Consider the following 14096-nt stretch of genomic DNA (forward strand, 5'->3'; position numbering starts at 1 on the left):
TATGAATGAGCTACTGGAATTCACAGCGCAGAACCAGTCAAGTGGCCAAAGGCCAGTGGTAGGCCTTAAGTATTTTGCTTCAATTTTTTAAAATGGTGAGGTGAAAAACCAGACAGACGCCGTATGCAGCATATATATGTATACTGTTTCCCTCTGGTGGGATGACGGCGATCATGTAACGGACACAGCAGAGCCAGGAAACAATTATGCGCAAGCCTGCTGTAACGCTTAGCTGGGTATTAATTAGTGACTACTACTCCCAGCAGACACGCAGTAAACTGAAGACGGTCACAGGCAGCCCAAATATAGTATTTTTTCCCAATTTTGGGAAAAAAGCCCACTGCCTATATAGCCTGTATATGGATTTCCCTGTTGGAGGATGACTGTGGTTATTGAAAGCACAGTGCAGCCAGAACAAAATTATGCGCAAGGTTATTGAAAGCCCACTGCCTATATAGCCAGTATACCTCTTTCCCTGTACCACTGTCCCTGCCTCACCAGTACTGCCCCTATACTCTGTACAATGACTGCAGACTGAGGACGCTATGGTCTGCATGCCCGATATACAAAAAAATAATAATTGTGCAACACTGCTAAAAGCAGAATCAACAGTACTGCACACGGTCAGATGTGGCCCTAAGAAGGACCGTTGGGGTTCTTGAAGACTAAAATAACACCTAACACTCTCCCTATAGCAGCTACAGCAAGACAGCACTTTCCCTGATCTCTCTCTGTGTGCATCTGTGGCGAGCCGCGGGCGGGGCAGATTTAAATACTCTGGTGTCATCTGATCTCCCCATGGGATAGGGCTGGAATGTCCCAGGAGGAATTTGTAACGCCTTCCCTGTGTTTCTATTGGCCAGAAATGCGTGCAAATTTCTCAGGGAAGGAAATGTAATGGAGTTGAGCACTACGTGGTGCTCGTCTCGAGTAACGAGCATCTCGAACACCCTAATACTCGAATGAGCATCAAGCTCGGACGAGTACGCTCGCTCATCTCTACTAGTGACTATTTAAGTAATAGTACTATGTGTGCATTTCTTAGGTTACAGCATGGTAGTACAGTGGCTGCAACATTGGGGTTCTGACTAGAGATTTGAATTGGATGGGCAGGTGACTTTTTCCAGCTTTACATACTGTTACTAATATCGACATGGCATTTATACATTCTTCTCGGGTTTGCATGGGTTTCCTTTTGAAGTCCGAAAATGTACAAATAGATTAATTGTCCTACGAATTATCCTTCTTCCGAAATAGTGCATATTTGAGGTGTGTAAATTAGATTGTTAGCCTCAGTAGGGACATGGACCTATGTGAGTGATGACAATCCTTGTGCAGCACTGTGGGATATGTTAGTGTTATATAAGCAATAGAAAATAAATTCATAAAACGATACTTGTACCTCTAATTTCACCAAGAAAATAATAGACAAAATCAAGCCAGAATATATAGAGCTTTATTAATAAAAAAGGCAATTGCAAACAGAAAGGTAATTCAAAATTTGGATTCTGAGAAACTTTTTTAGGTCATCTGATCTGTGGTCTACATCTTAGAAGAGCATTAGAGGACCCTTTTTTCATGCAAAAGCATTGATACTGGAGAATATCCTAACATGATGAATACAAGCTTCTGCCACTAGTAATGGTGGCACATTTGGGCAAAGCACTGAAAGGCACACTGAGATCTTGTCTCTGGACAAGCCCTGCTACTGGTGAAGGAGCCAGCACCCTTATATCATGAGCAATCAAAGTTTTAGGCAGGTGTGCAAAAAATGCTCCAAAGTAAGAATGCTTTCAAAAACAGAAGGTGTCTGATTGACTCCAAACTTATTCTGCAGCAAAGCAACGACCCCAAACATACGGCCAATGTCATTAACAACTATCTTCAGTGTGAAGAACAAGGAGTCTTAGAAGTGATGGTATGGCACCACAGAGTCCTGATCTCAGCATCATCGAGTCTGTCTGGGATTACATGAAGAGACAGAAGGATTTGAGCAAAGCCTACATGTATAGAAGATCTGTGATTAGTTCTCCGAGATGTCTGAAACAACCTCCCTGCTAAGTTCCTTCAAAAATTGTGTGCAAGTGTACCTCGAAGAATTTTACTGATTTGAAGGTAAAGGGTGATTGCATCAAATATTGATTAGATTTACATTTCTCTTTTGTTCATTCACTTTGCATTTTGTTAATTGACCAAAAAACTATTAACACTTCTATTTTTGAAAGCTTTCTTACTTTGCAGCATTTTTTCCACACCAGCCTAAAACTTTTACGCAGTACTGTATGTAGTGAAGCAGTTTTCATGTGACAGGTTCTCTTTTATTTTAAAGGGCACAGATAATCTTATATAAAACAATACTTCTCACTGATGAATCACTTGCCAAAGCAGCCGCACAGTGTGTAATACCCTTGTAATTACAGTTATGCTGGATCTGCTATTTTGTGGGATAGATCTCTCAAGCTACTATTATTAAGTCATTAAATAATGTTAAGAATCATATGTTCCTTCCTTATTAGTCACAAGGAGAAGCTCAATATAGTCACAAATGACATTTCTCCCTTCCGGAATTAAACACTGTAAACGTTAATGACACATTATATTATAAGCATACCAACTCAATAGTAATAGTGGTGCAGCATGTTATATGATGATTACGTATTTATTACAATGTGCTATCAGTAATTTTCCATCAGACTGCAGAGTTATGTCGACACAGTAAGTTCAGACTTGACAAAAGAAACAGTAAGGCCGGCTTCACATGAGGCCTAAGTGTACTTGCACACACCAGAGCACTGTGTAGTTGTAGAATGAGCAGTGCTTTTTCTGCAAGCACATCATCGTATTTTACTGTGCTTTTTGCACCTGCAGGGCATGTTCATTCGCACGCAGCAAATAAAGACCCACCGATTTAAATGACTAATGAGTTCCAGATGTGTTCTTTTCTGCACAATTATGCAGTGCTTCATGCATTTCCTTGCGTATTGCGCCCCCCATTGACTTCTATGAAGACCTATGATGAATAAATACGCATGTTCTATTTTTTTATTTTTTTTTGCACGACCGAACTATAAGCGCAAAAAACATGGAAATGTGAATGAACCCATTGAGATCAATAGTGAATAGGAAACGTGTTTTGGGAGAAAGAAAGGAAAAACATATCAGGTGACTTCTTCCTCCTTACAGCCCTTACGCAAATGCAAAGAATTAAACTATTTAGGGAAGAAGTGAGGAAAAAATTAAAATTAAGGAAAAAAAAAAAAGGGGGGGATAGCAAAAAGGAGAAATGGGGAAAACACTAAACTAGACATTTTCTTAACCTCTATCTCCCCTTCTGTCATTATTGCAGGCTTTCAGCTAACCCAGCATAAAATCCGACACAGCTGGTCCGACTCCCGACCATTCATTCAATACAAAACGTTGCTCTACTCAAGAGTTATGGGTGGATCACCCACTTAGACACTCTTTTGGAACCATGTGTGCAATTGGAAGAATTTCTTTACTGATTCCTTTATAGGTTTCGGTAAAATCTTCCTAAAACTCTCCCGACTATCAAAGGATTTTTGTACTCCTGTTTCTTTTTTTAAAGGGACTTCTATACAGTCCATTCTAATTATGTATGTTAACTTCTCTAAAAACAACCTAAATGGGGACATGATAGGTTGACTCCAGGTTAGAAGGATAGTTCTGACCACTGCCGCCAATAGCATATACAAGATCCTCCTCCCTCCAACCGTACATGAAGTGTTTCCTATTTCTACGTGCGCAAAAATTGCCTAAATAGGGTTAAGTTGAACATAGTTTAGCAGATGTCCCATGGAAAAGTCTGAGACCTTCCGCCAAAACATTTGTATTTTTGGACATTGCTATAAGCAATGATCAAAATCCTCTTGTGCTGATTGGTCCAAAGTGTTAAATAGGCATTTCATTTTTGACTTTGGGTGTTACTCATCCCCTTGCTCAGTTGAAAAAATATATTAATAGAGAGATTGGTACTGAAAACTGTTTGGTGAACGATGACTAGGCTGGGTTCACACATTTTACAGCAAAATGCTGGAGTTTTGAGTTCCTTTTTTTCGGCATGTTTCACTTGTAAAAAAGCAAGTGGCCAATAATTGCATCCCAAAACCACCATTAATTAGGCCTTTTTCAAATCTACATGAGAGCTCTGGGTGATTTCCATTGTTTGGCTCTATCCTTGTCGCTAAAGGCAGAAAATAATGGAACCGCGGTAGCCAAATAGACCCCATTGACTTTAATGGGGTCAGTCAGGCTTCCAGCATTCCAACTGCCATTTTATTAAACGAACTAACACAGCATGCTGCGTTATTTTGTTTAGGCCCTTAATTAATTTACTGAAAAGAATTAGTCATAGATATCAGATTTGTGGCATTGGTCAGTGGGTGTCCAGAGAACAAGCAGAATGTCGACCCAGCCCTTAATGGAGATGTTCCAAAATAATAACAGCTCTTAAGTCCCCCAACAAAAGAGAGCAGATGTTATAGTGGGTCCCCACCAGTTTTTGTTTACAGACTGCCTGGATTCCCTGTGGATATTTCCACTGCAGAAAGTAAATCCGCCACATGTGAACATACCCTAAAGGGAGTCTAAGTGATATAACACATCTACAGGGGGCCTGACTGATAGAACATAATCATTTGATATTGAAAAAAGTGTCTACTTGAAAAACACCTTTAACAAAAAGTTTACTTTAGTTTTAAAGTAAATCCATCCGCAAGTACAGTGAATAGCTTACTGCACCCTACTATATGGCTATATACAGTCTCCAGTAATATCTGATTTTCTGCCTATACAGAGACATTGAATTACATAAAATACATTCTCCTGCAATAACTAAACCTTATAATTGTTGAGTCGATCTATCTAATGTTAAGAGATAATGTGTTTCCAGAGATGCCTAATCCCTCATTATTGTCTGTGAGTACGGGGGTAACTCAACACTGTAATATCCATATATAGTGATTCTAAAATCATAATATTTTGTGTTATACCAACAATCCCAAAGCCATATAAAAAATAATGTTATTTTATCTCTTCATCATTGCGACATCTACAGAAGATTCAATGCCTGATGAGTGCAGGAGGAGAATATCTTCACTCAAGCTTCCGAAGAGCACTGCAAAGGATCCCGATTTCACCTGCACAGGAAGCATTAATATATTATAAGCATGTAATATCTCTTTACAACATGGCAAAGAAAAGTGAATCACATGAAAGTGCAGCTCTGCATTTGTTTCAATATGGGCGGCTTACATTTGATTTTTTAGAATGAAAAAAGAAGGTTTGGTACTATGTTAGCCAGTAGAGCAAAATGTGATTGTTCCCAGCTGGAGAAACCAAGTAGTCTTGTAGATATGATAGCTTTCAATGGCTAACAAAAATACACGATGTTATAGCAAGCTTCTGAACCAACGCAGGGTTCTTCTTCAGGCTTGAAAAATTTTCAATTGGTTCGGAAGCTTGCACTAGCATCATGTATTTTTGTTAGCCAATAAAAGGTATCATATATACAAGATTACTTGGTTTATCTTACTCAGAACAATCACATTTCATTTTTTGTAATAGGTCTTTTTAGTGTTCATTGACATTATCAAGGTAAATTGACAATAAGCGGCACTTTCCCACCTTCCCATCATTCAGATCATCTTTGATATATCAGTGATTAGCCATGACATTAAAACCACTGGTGAAGTGAGTAACATTGATTATCTTGTGACAATGGCACCTGTATGGGGATATATGAAGCAGTTAGTGAACAGTCAGTCCTTGAAGTAGATTTTTGGAAGTAGGAAAAATAGGTAAGTCTAAGGCTATTTTAACATGAGCGAGTGCAATATCGGGCCATGAAACGCTACTCAATATCATGCTCGCCAATGTGCAATGTACCCACAGATGCAAGGCGTTTTTGTGTCAAAAACGCCTCCCATCACTTCAGTTTAGTTGCGATCCAGCAAGTGTTTCCCATTATTTTCAATGGGAAATGTTGCATCGCAGAGGGTGGTAATAAATGGTTCATACTCTGATTGGGCCACAGTCACTAGTGGGGTGCCACATGGTTCAGTATTGGGCCCCATTCTGTTCAATATATTTATCAGCGACCTGATAGAGGGGCTGCACAGTAAAATATCAATATTTGCAGATGGCACAAAATTATACAATATAATCGATGCAACGGAGGACAAGGTACGGCTACAAACGGACCTAGATAAACTGGGGGCTTGGGCAGAAAAATGGCAAATGAAGTTCAATATTGATAAATGTAAGGTTATGCACATGGGCAGGAGAAATGGATGTCACCAATATACACTGAATGGGGTACTGCTAGGGAAAAGTGATATGGAAAAAGACCTGGGGGTACTAGTGGATTGTAGACTAAACTGGAGTAACCAATGCCAATCAGCTGCTGCAAAGGCAAATAAAGTTTTGGGATGCATTAAAAGAGGTATAGGGGCGAGGGACGAGAACATTATCCTCTCACTATATAAGGCACTTGTCAGGCCTCACATGGAATACTGCACACAGTTCTGGTCACCGGTGCTCAGGAAAGATGTTACAGTGCTTGAGGGGGTTCAAAGAAGGGCAACTAAACTAATACATGGAATGAAGGGACTGGAATACCCAGAGAGGCTATCCAAATTGGGATTATTTACTCTAGAAAAAAGACGGCTAAGGGTGATCAAATAACCATGTATAAATACATGAGGGGACAATACAAGGATCTCTCCCAGGATCTGTTTATACCCAGGACTGCAACGGTAACAAGAGGGCATCCGCTACGTTTAGAGGAAAGCAGGTTTCATCACCAACATAAAACGGGGTTCTTTACTGTTAGAGCAGTTAGACTGTGGAACTCTCTGCCTGAGGACGTAGTGATGGCAAAATCCTTAGAGGAGTTTAAAAGGGGACTTGATGTCTTTCTGGAGAGGAATGATATTATAGGCTATAAATCTAAGATTATTTGTTAATCCGGGAATACAGGCAGGTAGGAACTATTAGGGGTTGATCCAGGGAACAGTCTGATTGCCATTAGGGAGTCGGGAAGGAATTTTTCCCCCAAAAGGGCTAATTGGCTCCTGCCTCTTGGGATTTTTTGCCTTCCTCTGGATCAACAAAACAGGAGGCTAAACAGGCTGGACTAGATGGACATTGTCTTCATTCAGCCTTACGAACTATGTTACTATGTTACTATGTTTTCCGATCCCATTGAAAACAATGGGGTTTATATTTGTGTGGGGATCTCTGCAACTCAAAACGCACAAATCTCGTGCGATTTTCTCAGGCATGTGAAAGTGGCCTTATGGTGCTTTCACACGAGATGGAATATTTTGCAGCAAGGTTGCGGAATATGCTCTCTGGGAAGTCCACATCGAAATCTGCATGACTAAATGTGGGTTTTGATGCAGATTAGTTTGCAGAATTCTGTCACTTTCAATTTCACAGCAAAATCTGCATGTTAGCAGTATTTTCCGCTGTTGCAGAATATTTCATCCCGTGTGAAAGCACAATAAGGATCTGAGTGATTTTGACAGGTGACAAATTGTGAAGGCTAAACTACGAAGTCAGATCATTTCCAAAATGGCAAATCTTGTAGGATGTTCCTGGTATGCAGTGGTTAGTGCCTAGCAAAAGTAGTCCAAGGAAGGACAACTGGTGACAGGACATGGAATCAAAAGGTTCATTGATACTGATTGGTCTGATCCAACAGCTGCCATAGCACAAGTTACTGAAAAAGTTAATACCGGCTATGATAAAAGGGTGTCAGAACACGCAGAATATTACAGCATGCTGTGTATGAACCTGTATAGTTTTAGACTGCTCCATGGAGATACCCTGTTCTGATGAAATGGTTTCTTTTACATCATCTGAATACCTGATGTGTGCGCAGTGCTACCTTTGTAAAGGGATGTCATTAGGATGCACTATAGGAAGAAGGAAAGCCAGTGGGTGCAGTGTAATGCTCCGAGCAATGTGCTGCTGGAAAACCTTGGGTCTTGGCATTCATGTGGAAGTTCCTTTGACAACTATCATCCATCTAAACATTATTGCAGACCAAGGAGACCCCTTTATGGCAATAATATTTTCTAATGGCAGTGACCTCTGTCAGCAGCATAATGCACACTGCTAGACTACAATAAATGGGCAGCATTGAGGTGAGTTCCATGTATTGACTTGGCCTCCAAATTCTCCAGATCTCAATCCTATCCAGTAGAACAAAGTGTATCCTTGGTTTATTCTGATTCTTAGTGTTATTACCAGTAGTTTGTATAATAGGTGCTGTTTCTTTAGCTCTGATACTGTGGGAGACTTGGGAACCAGAATAGAAGGGTTTGTCTGGAGCTATCTTGATGGCGCAGTTTAACGTTTTTCCTCGGATTGTTAAATCGCGGACACTGTAGGTGTAGAAGGGACAGTGAAGGATCACTACCCTGTGTGCTGTGACAAGGACTGATTGAAGTTAAAAGGTCTGGAATTCGAGAGAGTATGTAAAGGGAACAGCTGTCGGTTCCACTAGTTCCCAAGTCAATCACTGACTGAACTTTTTCAAAGTTATTACCAAACTGTTCCAGACCTGCGACCAAACTGTTACAAAGCTGTTACTGAACTGTTACAAAGCTGTTACTGAACTGTTTCAAAGCTGTTACTGAACTGTTACAAAGCTGTTACTGAACTGCTTTTATAGAAAATTAAAGTTAAAGAGATTCAAGCAAATCGTGGAGTCAACGTGAACAGCTTTCTACCTTAAAGAAGGCAAAGTTGAAAATCTTGGACCAAGTGTTTTTCTAGAACCTTCTACTCTTGCAGCATCCATGGGCTTGTAATGCAGCTACAGACAAACTAGAGTTTTATTGTTATGGTTTATTGGTGTGTTTTTCAACCATATCATATAGCTATCATTTGTACAGCTTTCATTCAGTACCCATTGACCTCAATGATGTATAAAACAATGACCATGACGAAATAATGACTGGATGCAAACGATCCTTTTTAGCATGAGACTGCTTGAATCCCATAGAAACGTACAGGATCCACTGAGTGATCCATCACCCAACAATTGCAAAAACATTGTAGGTTTTAGAAATATATAAATAAACTAGCTTACCCGTCGCGCGTTGCTGCGAAGACAGACAGACATACATTCATTCGTTTTTATATATGTAGATAACAACCAATCACAGCGCAGTTTTCATGTTACCTCAGTGGTATAATATATAACAACCAATCGCAGCGCAGCTTACATGTTACCTCAGCTTTATAATATATAACACCCAATCACAGCGCAGCTTTCATGTTACCTTAGCAGTATAAAATATAACAACCAATCACAGCGCAGCTTTTATGTTACCTCAGCAGTAAGAGAAATAACAACCAATCACAGCGCAACTTTTATTCTGCCTCAGCAATATAAAAAATAGCAACCAATCACAGAGCAGCATTCATTTTAGCTCTGCGGTATTATATATAGCAACCAATCACAGCGCAGCTTTCATGCTACCTCAGTGGTATAATATATAACAACGAATCACAGCGCAGCTTTCATGTTACCTCAGTAGTATAATATATAACAACGAATCACAGCGCAGCTTTCATGCAACCTCAGTAGTATAAGAAGTAGCCACCAATCACAGCACAGCTTTCATGATACCTCAGCAGTCTCAGGAAGTGAGAGAATTAGATTCTGTACGTAAAATTTAGTGCTAATTCTTTTGCGCATGGAATTGAATAATCGAGTTGGGACCTATTAGCTTTTCCTATTTATGACATAATCAATGCTCGTGCCAAATTTCAAGTTTCTATGACATTGGGAAGTGAGAAAATTAGATTCCGTACGTAAAATTTGGACGCTAATTCTTTGGCGCATAGAATTGAATAATCGAGTTGGGACCCATTAGCTTTTCCTATTCATGACATAATCAATGCTCGTGCCAAATTTCATGTTTCTACAACATCGGGAAGTGAGAGAATTAGTGGCAATGATGGAAATCGAACGATCTACGTGGGGGGGTCGTAACTGTCGGTGACGCTCTCGCATGCGCCATTTATCGTAGCATAAATGTACTATGCCTATAATCTTGCCAGGAGTGTACTCAACAACTTCCCAAAGTTTCATGGCGATCGGATGAATGGTGTAGTAGCGCATAAAGGACAAACAGACAGACACGCACACAGACACACAGACATACATTCAATTTTATATATATATAGATATGGGATATGACAGAAATATCATTCTGTTCAATTCAGTTATGACAGAAAACTGGCAAATCTGCACTAATAAATGTATCCCCAAATCTCCTTTTCTTTTGTGCCTGTCCTCTTCAATTCATAGGACTGTGAAGATCACAAAAAGTGGTGTGACTAAATGGATAAATCTGCTCCAGTGATTAACTATAGTAAATGGCTACTTACTGTTAATGCAGTCCGCTAGATTCTTCAACTGCTGTACATTATCCAACACTTCAATGCTTTGTGTGTATGGGTTGTAACGTACGGAGAAAGGACGAGGAATGGTGGCAGCAAATTTCCTGTAATATCAGAACATTATAGTTTATACATAAGTAATGATTGGATCGCACACATTCCATACATGAGTGACTAAATTGTACAGATACAGTCCTTACATTGTGATTCCTATAAAAGACTATAAAATACCTTGAAATAATAATTTTAAGTTTTCTCATGTATACGTCACAGAAGGGGAAATATAAAAACTATCACAGAAAATGGCCATATACTTACCTACTCAGGAGGGCAGATAGCTGCATCCTCTCACCATGCACTTTGTATCCACTCTGTGTGGGAGTATACACCAAGCAGCCACCCCCCTCTATATTAAGAGGCTGTGTGAGTGGCTGTCTCATCGGTGTCCCACACAGGTGCAATTAGCTCCCTCATTTGGTAGTCTGCTACCTGCATGATGAGAGGATGCAGCTCTCTGCAGAGGATGCTCAGATGGAAGCGTATATGGGCCAGCCATGAAAACACTGGCCAATATATGCTCGTGTAAGTAAGCCCTTAATGTCAGTAAGACCCTGCTGAGTCTCACCTCACTTTTTCCTTTGCAACTTCAAAACTTTCAGCAATAAAATAAACAGGCTGGAACTCAGTTATCGGGTATTTCTGCAGAGCGGTCTTCTCAGGTTCAAATGGCTTCAGATCTGGTTTCTCTGTCAAACAATACTGTAGAAATCAGAAATAAAAAATATTTATAAATGAGGGATCGATTGATAAACAGAATTTCAAACTGACATATTCACCTAGAACATCATTTTAGAGGTTCTATCTATAGATATTATTTACACTGAGACATGATTTTGGAAATAGATTTCAATATTTATCTTGCACTGATTTATCTATGTTACTTCAGAGCTGTATTCATGATTCTACTGTTTGTTACTAGCAATAATAAATTGGCTCGTCTATATATCGGGCAAGATCAAATGGAACATCCCACTACAGAGGTTTTTTTGGACTATTCAAAGTAGACCGCTAGTTTGAAGATAGAAAAACCATAGGCAAGAAAGATAGGGCAAGTCCTACCTTTTCTCGCCCATAATATTAATGGGTGAGAATACCGCCAGGAAAAGAAAACCATTGATCACAATTTACAGCCGTGATTTTCACAGCCATAAAATGGGACAAAAACATGCCCATGTGTTTAAGCCTTAAGGCCAGCTTCCCATGTGGCGGAATTGCAGCAGAGAATCCTCAGCATTTACAGTACAAGTCATGTGGAAGAGATTTAACCCTTTCCAATTCAATTTGTATCCTGGTTTTCCTAGGGGGCTTACTCTTTTTCTGCTGTTATAAAACAGCACTATCTGCTGGCTAAAGCCAGTACTGCATGAGGTGACACATTAGATAGGTTCCGACAGCAGAGAGGCTGGCAATATACAGTAAGAGAACCCTGACGGACATCTTCAAACATCGGAGCTGTACAGCCTTAAATCATAATGTCTTTAGACGTCAGACAGTGGATTGGAAAGGGTTAAAAAATCTCCTTCACAAGGTGCGAAAAACTTCTGCAACAAATCTGTAGCGTTATTGAAAAGCGCTGCGGATTCTAAATAAGCAGCATGCCCATTAAGGCTGCAGATATATGCTGTGGTATGCAATCCTTGAAATACAAGGGTTAAATCTATCTACAATTAAAAGCACAGACAAGTCCGCACCGTGTATGTACGGATTTGGCTCTTGCAGATTTGGTCCATATTTGCTGCTGGTATTCTGCTTCAGAAAGCCCGCAGCGAATAACGCCATGTGTCGCGGTACGCTTAGACGAACAAAGTGAAATAAATATATGCAGTTGTAGGTTACAGTGGCTGCGTTACAAATATACAGACAGGGTGTAACAGCACACTACGAGTGCACAAAAAAGTGCAAAAAGCAATTACGGGAATTGCATTACGGCTATACTTCTACATTTATAAATAAAGTTATTTAGGAATTAATTTTATAGTAATACAATTCTTAAACATAAAAAGCTCATTCAAACCTGTAATTCTCCAAATGATGAAAGCAGTCCAGCTCCATACGCCTTGATTTTATCACCTTGTTTGCAAAGTCCAAATTCAGCAGTAAACCAGTACACCTTATGTGTTAAAAAGAGAAGAGAAAGCAGACTTTTAGTTTTCAGTATATAGAGAGTCTCAACTATATAACTGTAAGGGGGCATGAAATTTGTGATGGTGACCATAAAGGCACCTATATTTCGTTACAACCTTCCCTAAGTGCATGGATGCACAACTCCTCAAAGGTCTCAACAGGTCATGTTTTCAGGATATCCTATGGTAAGAACACCTGTGGCAATGTCTAAGGCACCGACAATAATTATATCACCTGTGCAATACTGAGGAAATCCTGAAAACATGACCTGTTAGGCTCCCTTAAGGACTGGAGTTGCACACCCCTGCCTTAGGCCTCATGTCCACTTGCACCCACGGATTCCAATGCAGGTTTCCTCCGTGCCAGCCGGATCTTCTTTCTGCAGGATGGTGGATGTGTCCAAGTGCTCCGGCCGACGGGCAAGTCGCATGCGCAGTGCTTTTTTTTTTTCATCTCCTGCTTTCCCGCGGATGCGCGGCACGTCCGCAGTGGCAGCTGCGGATGTGCTGCGGATCGTACGGCTTCCATTGACTTCAATGGAAGCCGTCCTTGCAAGATCCGCAGGAAAATGGAGCGCGCTGCTATTTCTTACTGCGCGTGCGACTCACACGCCGGGTAAAAAAAAATCACATCTGCATGCTTTTAGCTGCTTTGCAGACAATAATGCATCTCTATGCGCAGGTTCCGCAAATCAAATCCGCCTGTGGACATTAGGCCTTAGTGTATTCTGCAGGGTGTGGTACTCCAAGTGCATAGCAGTCACTCAAGCTTCAATGACGTGTGTACAAGAGAAAAACACTGTTATATAATACACTACTGCCTCGCTACACTACTGGTCTGTTTTACATCCCTCCCACTGAGCAAACAGGAAGCATGAGAAAATCAAGAAACATGAGTAGAGATAAGCAAACCGAAGCTGTAGAACCTGAATTCGGGTTGAACTTTACTAAAAGTACCATAAGAACCTGAACCTCAGGTGATTCAGCTCTGCCAAATTGGAAGTTCATAAAACCCCCTAAAACTATTACTGAACACTGTCTAAGGGGAGGGTGTGGGTTGTCCTTTAATGGATTTGGCTCAGTGGTTAGTACTGCTGTGTTGCAGCACTGGGGTCCCAGGTTCAAATCTAACAAAGGACAGCATCTGCATGGATTTTGTAAAACTCTATACAAATGTTTTCCTCAGTCAGATTTAAACCTAGAACTCCATCACTGCAAGGCATCAGTGTTAACCTACCATCCATCTCCTTCCTTCTCTTGAGGAGGAGTAGAAGAAGAAACACAAAGAGAACATACAAACTCCATACAGATGTTATCCTCAATCAGATTTGAATCTAGGACTCCAGCACTACTCCAGTGCTAACCACTAAGCCACATCCATTAAGGAAGTACCACCAACACCATAATCAAGCCACATCCATTGAAGAAAGACCACCATCATTGTTTCAGGGTTCTTAGACAGTGTTCAATACTAGT

The 14096-nt window shown here is 40.4% G+C and overlaps 1 protein-coding gene across 1 annotated transcript in view; it reads right to left on the reverse strand.

The window, feature by feature from the left end:
• Positions 1-1434: 1434 nt before the first annotated feature.
• PAH (phenylalanine hydroxylase) overlaps positions 1435-14096 on the reverse strand; it is a 64869-nt gene continuing 52207 nt past the window's right edge. The window contains exons 10-13 of the mRNA XM_066591423.1: positions 12512-12607; positions 11063-11196; positions 10426-10541; positions 1435-5156 (exon numbers count right to left, since the gene is read on the reverse strand). Coding sequence (XP_066447520.1) covers positions 5113-5156; positions 10426-10541; positions 11063-11196; positions 12512-12607 — 390 coding nt within the window. The 3' untranslated portion in view covers positions 1435-5112. The remainder of the gene's footprint in view (positions 5157-10425; positions 10542-11062; positions 11197-12511; positions 12608-14096) is intronic.

The sequence above is a fragment of the Eleutherodactylus coqui genome, chromosome 2 (genome assembly GCF_035609145.1).
Source record: "Eleutherodactylus coqui strain aEleCoq1 chromosome 2, aEleCoq1.hap1, whole genome shotgun sequence".
NCBI lineage: Eukaryota > Metazoa > Chordata > Amphibia > Anura > Eleutherodactylidae > Eleutherodactylus > Eleutherodactylus coqui.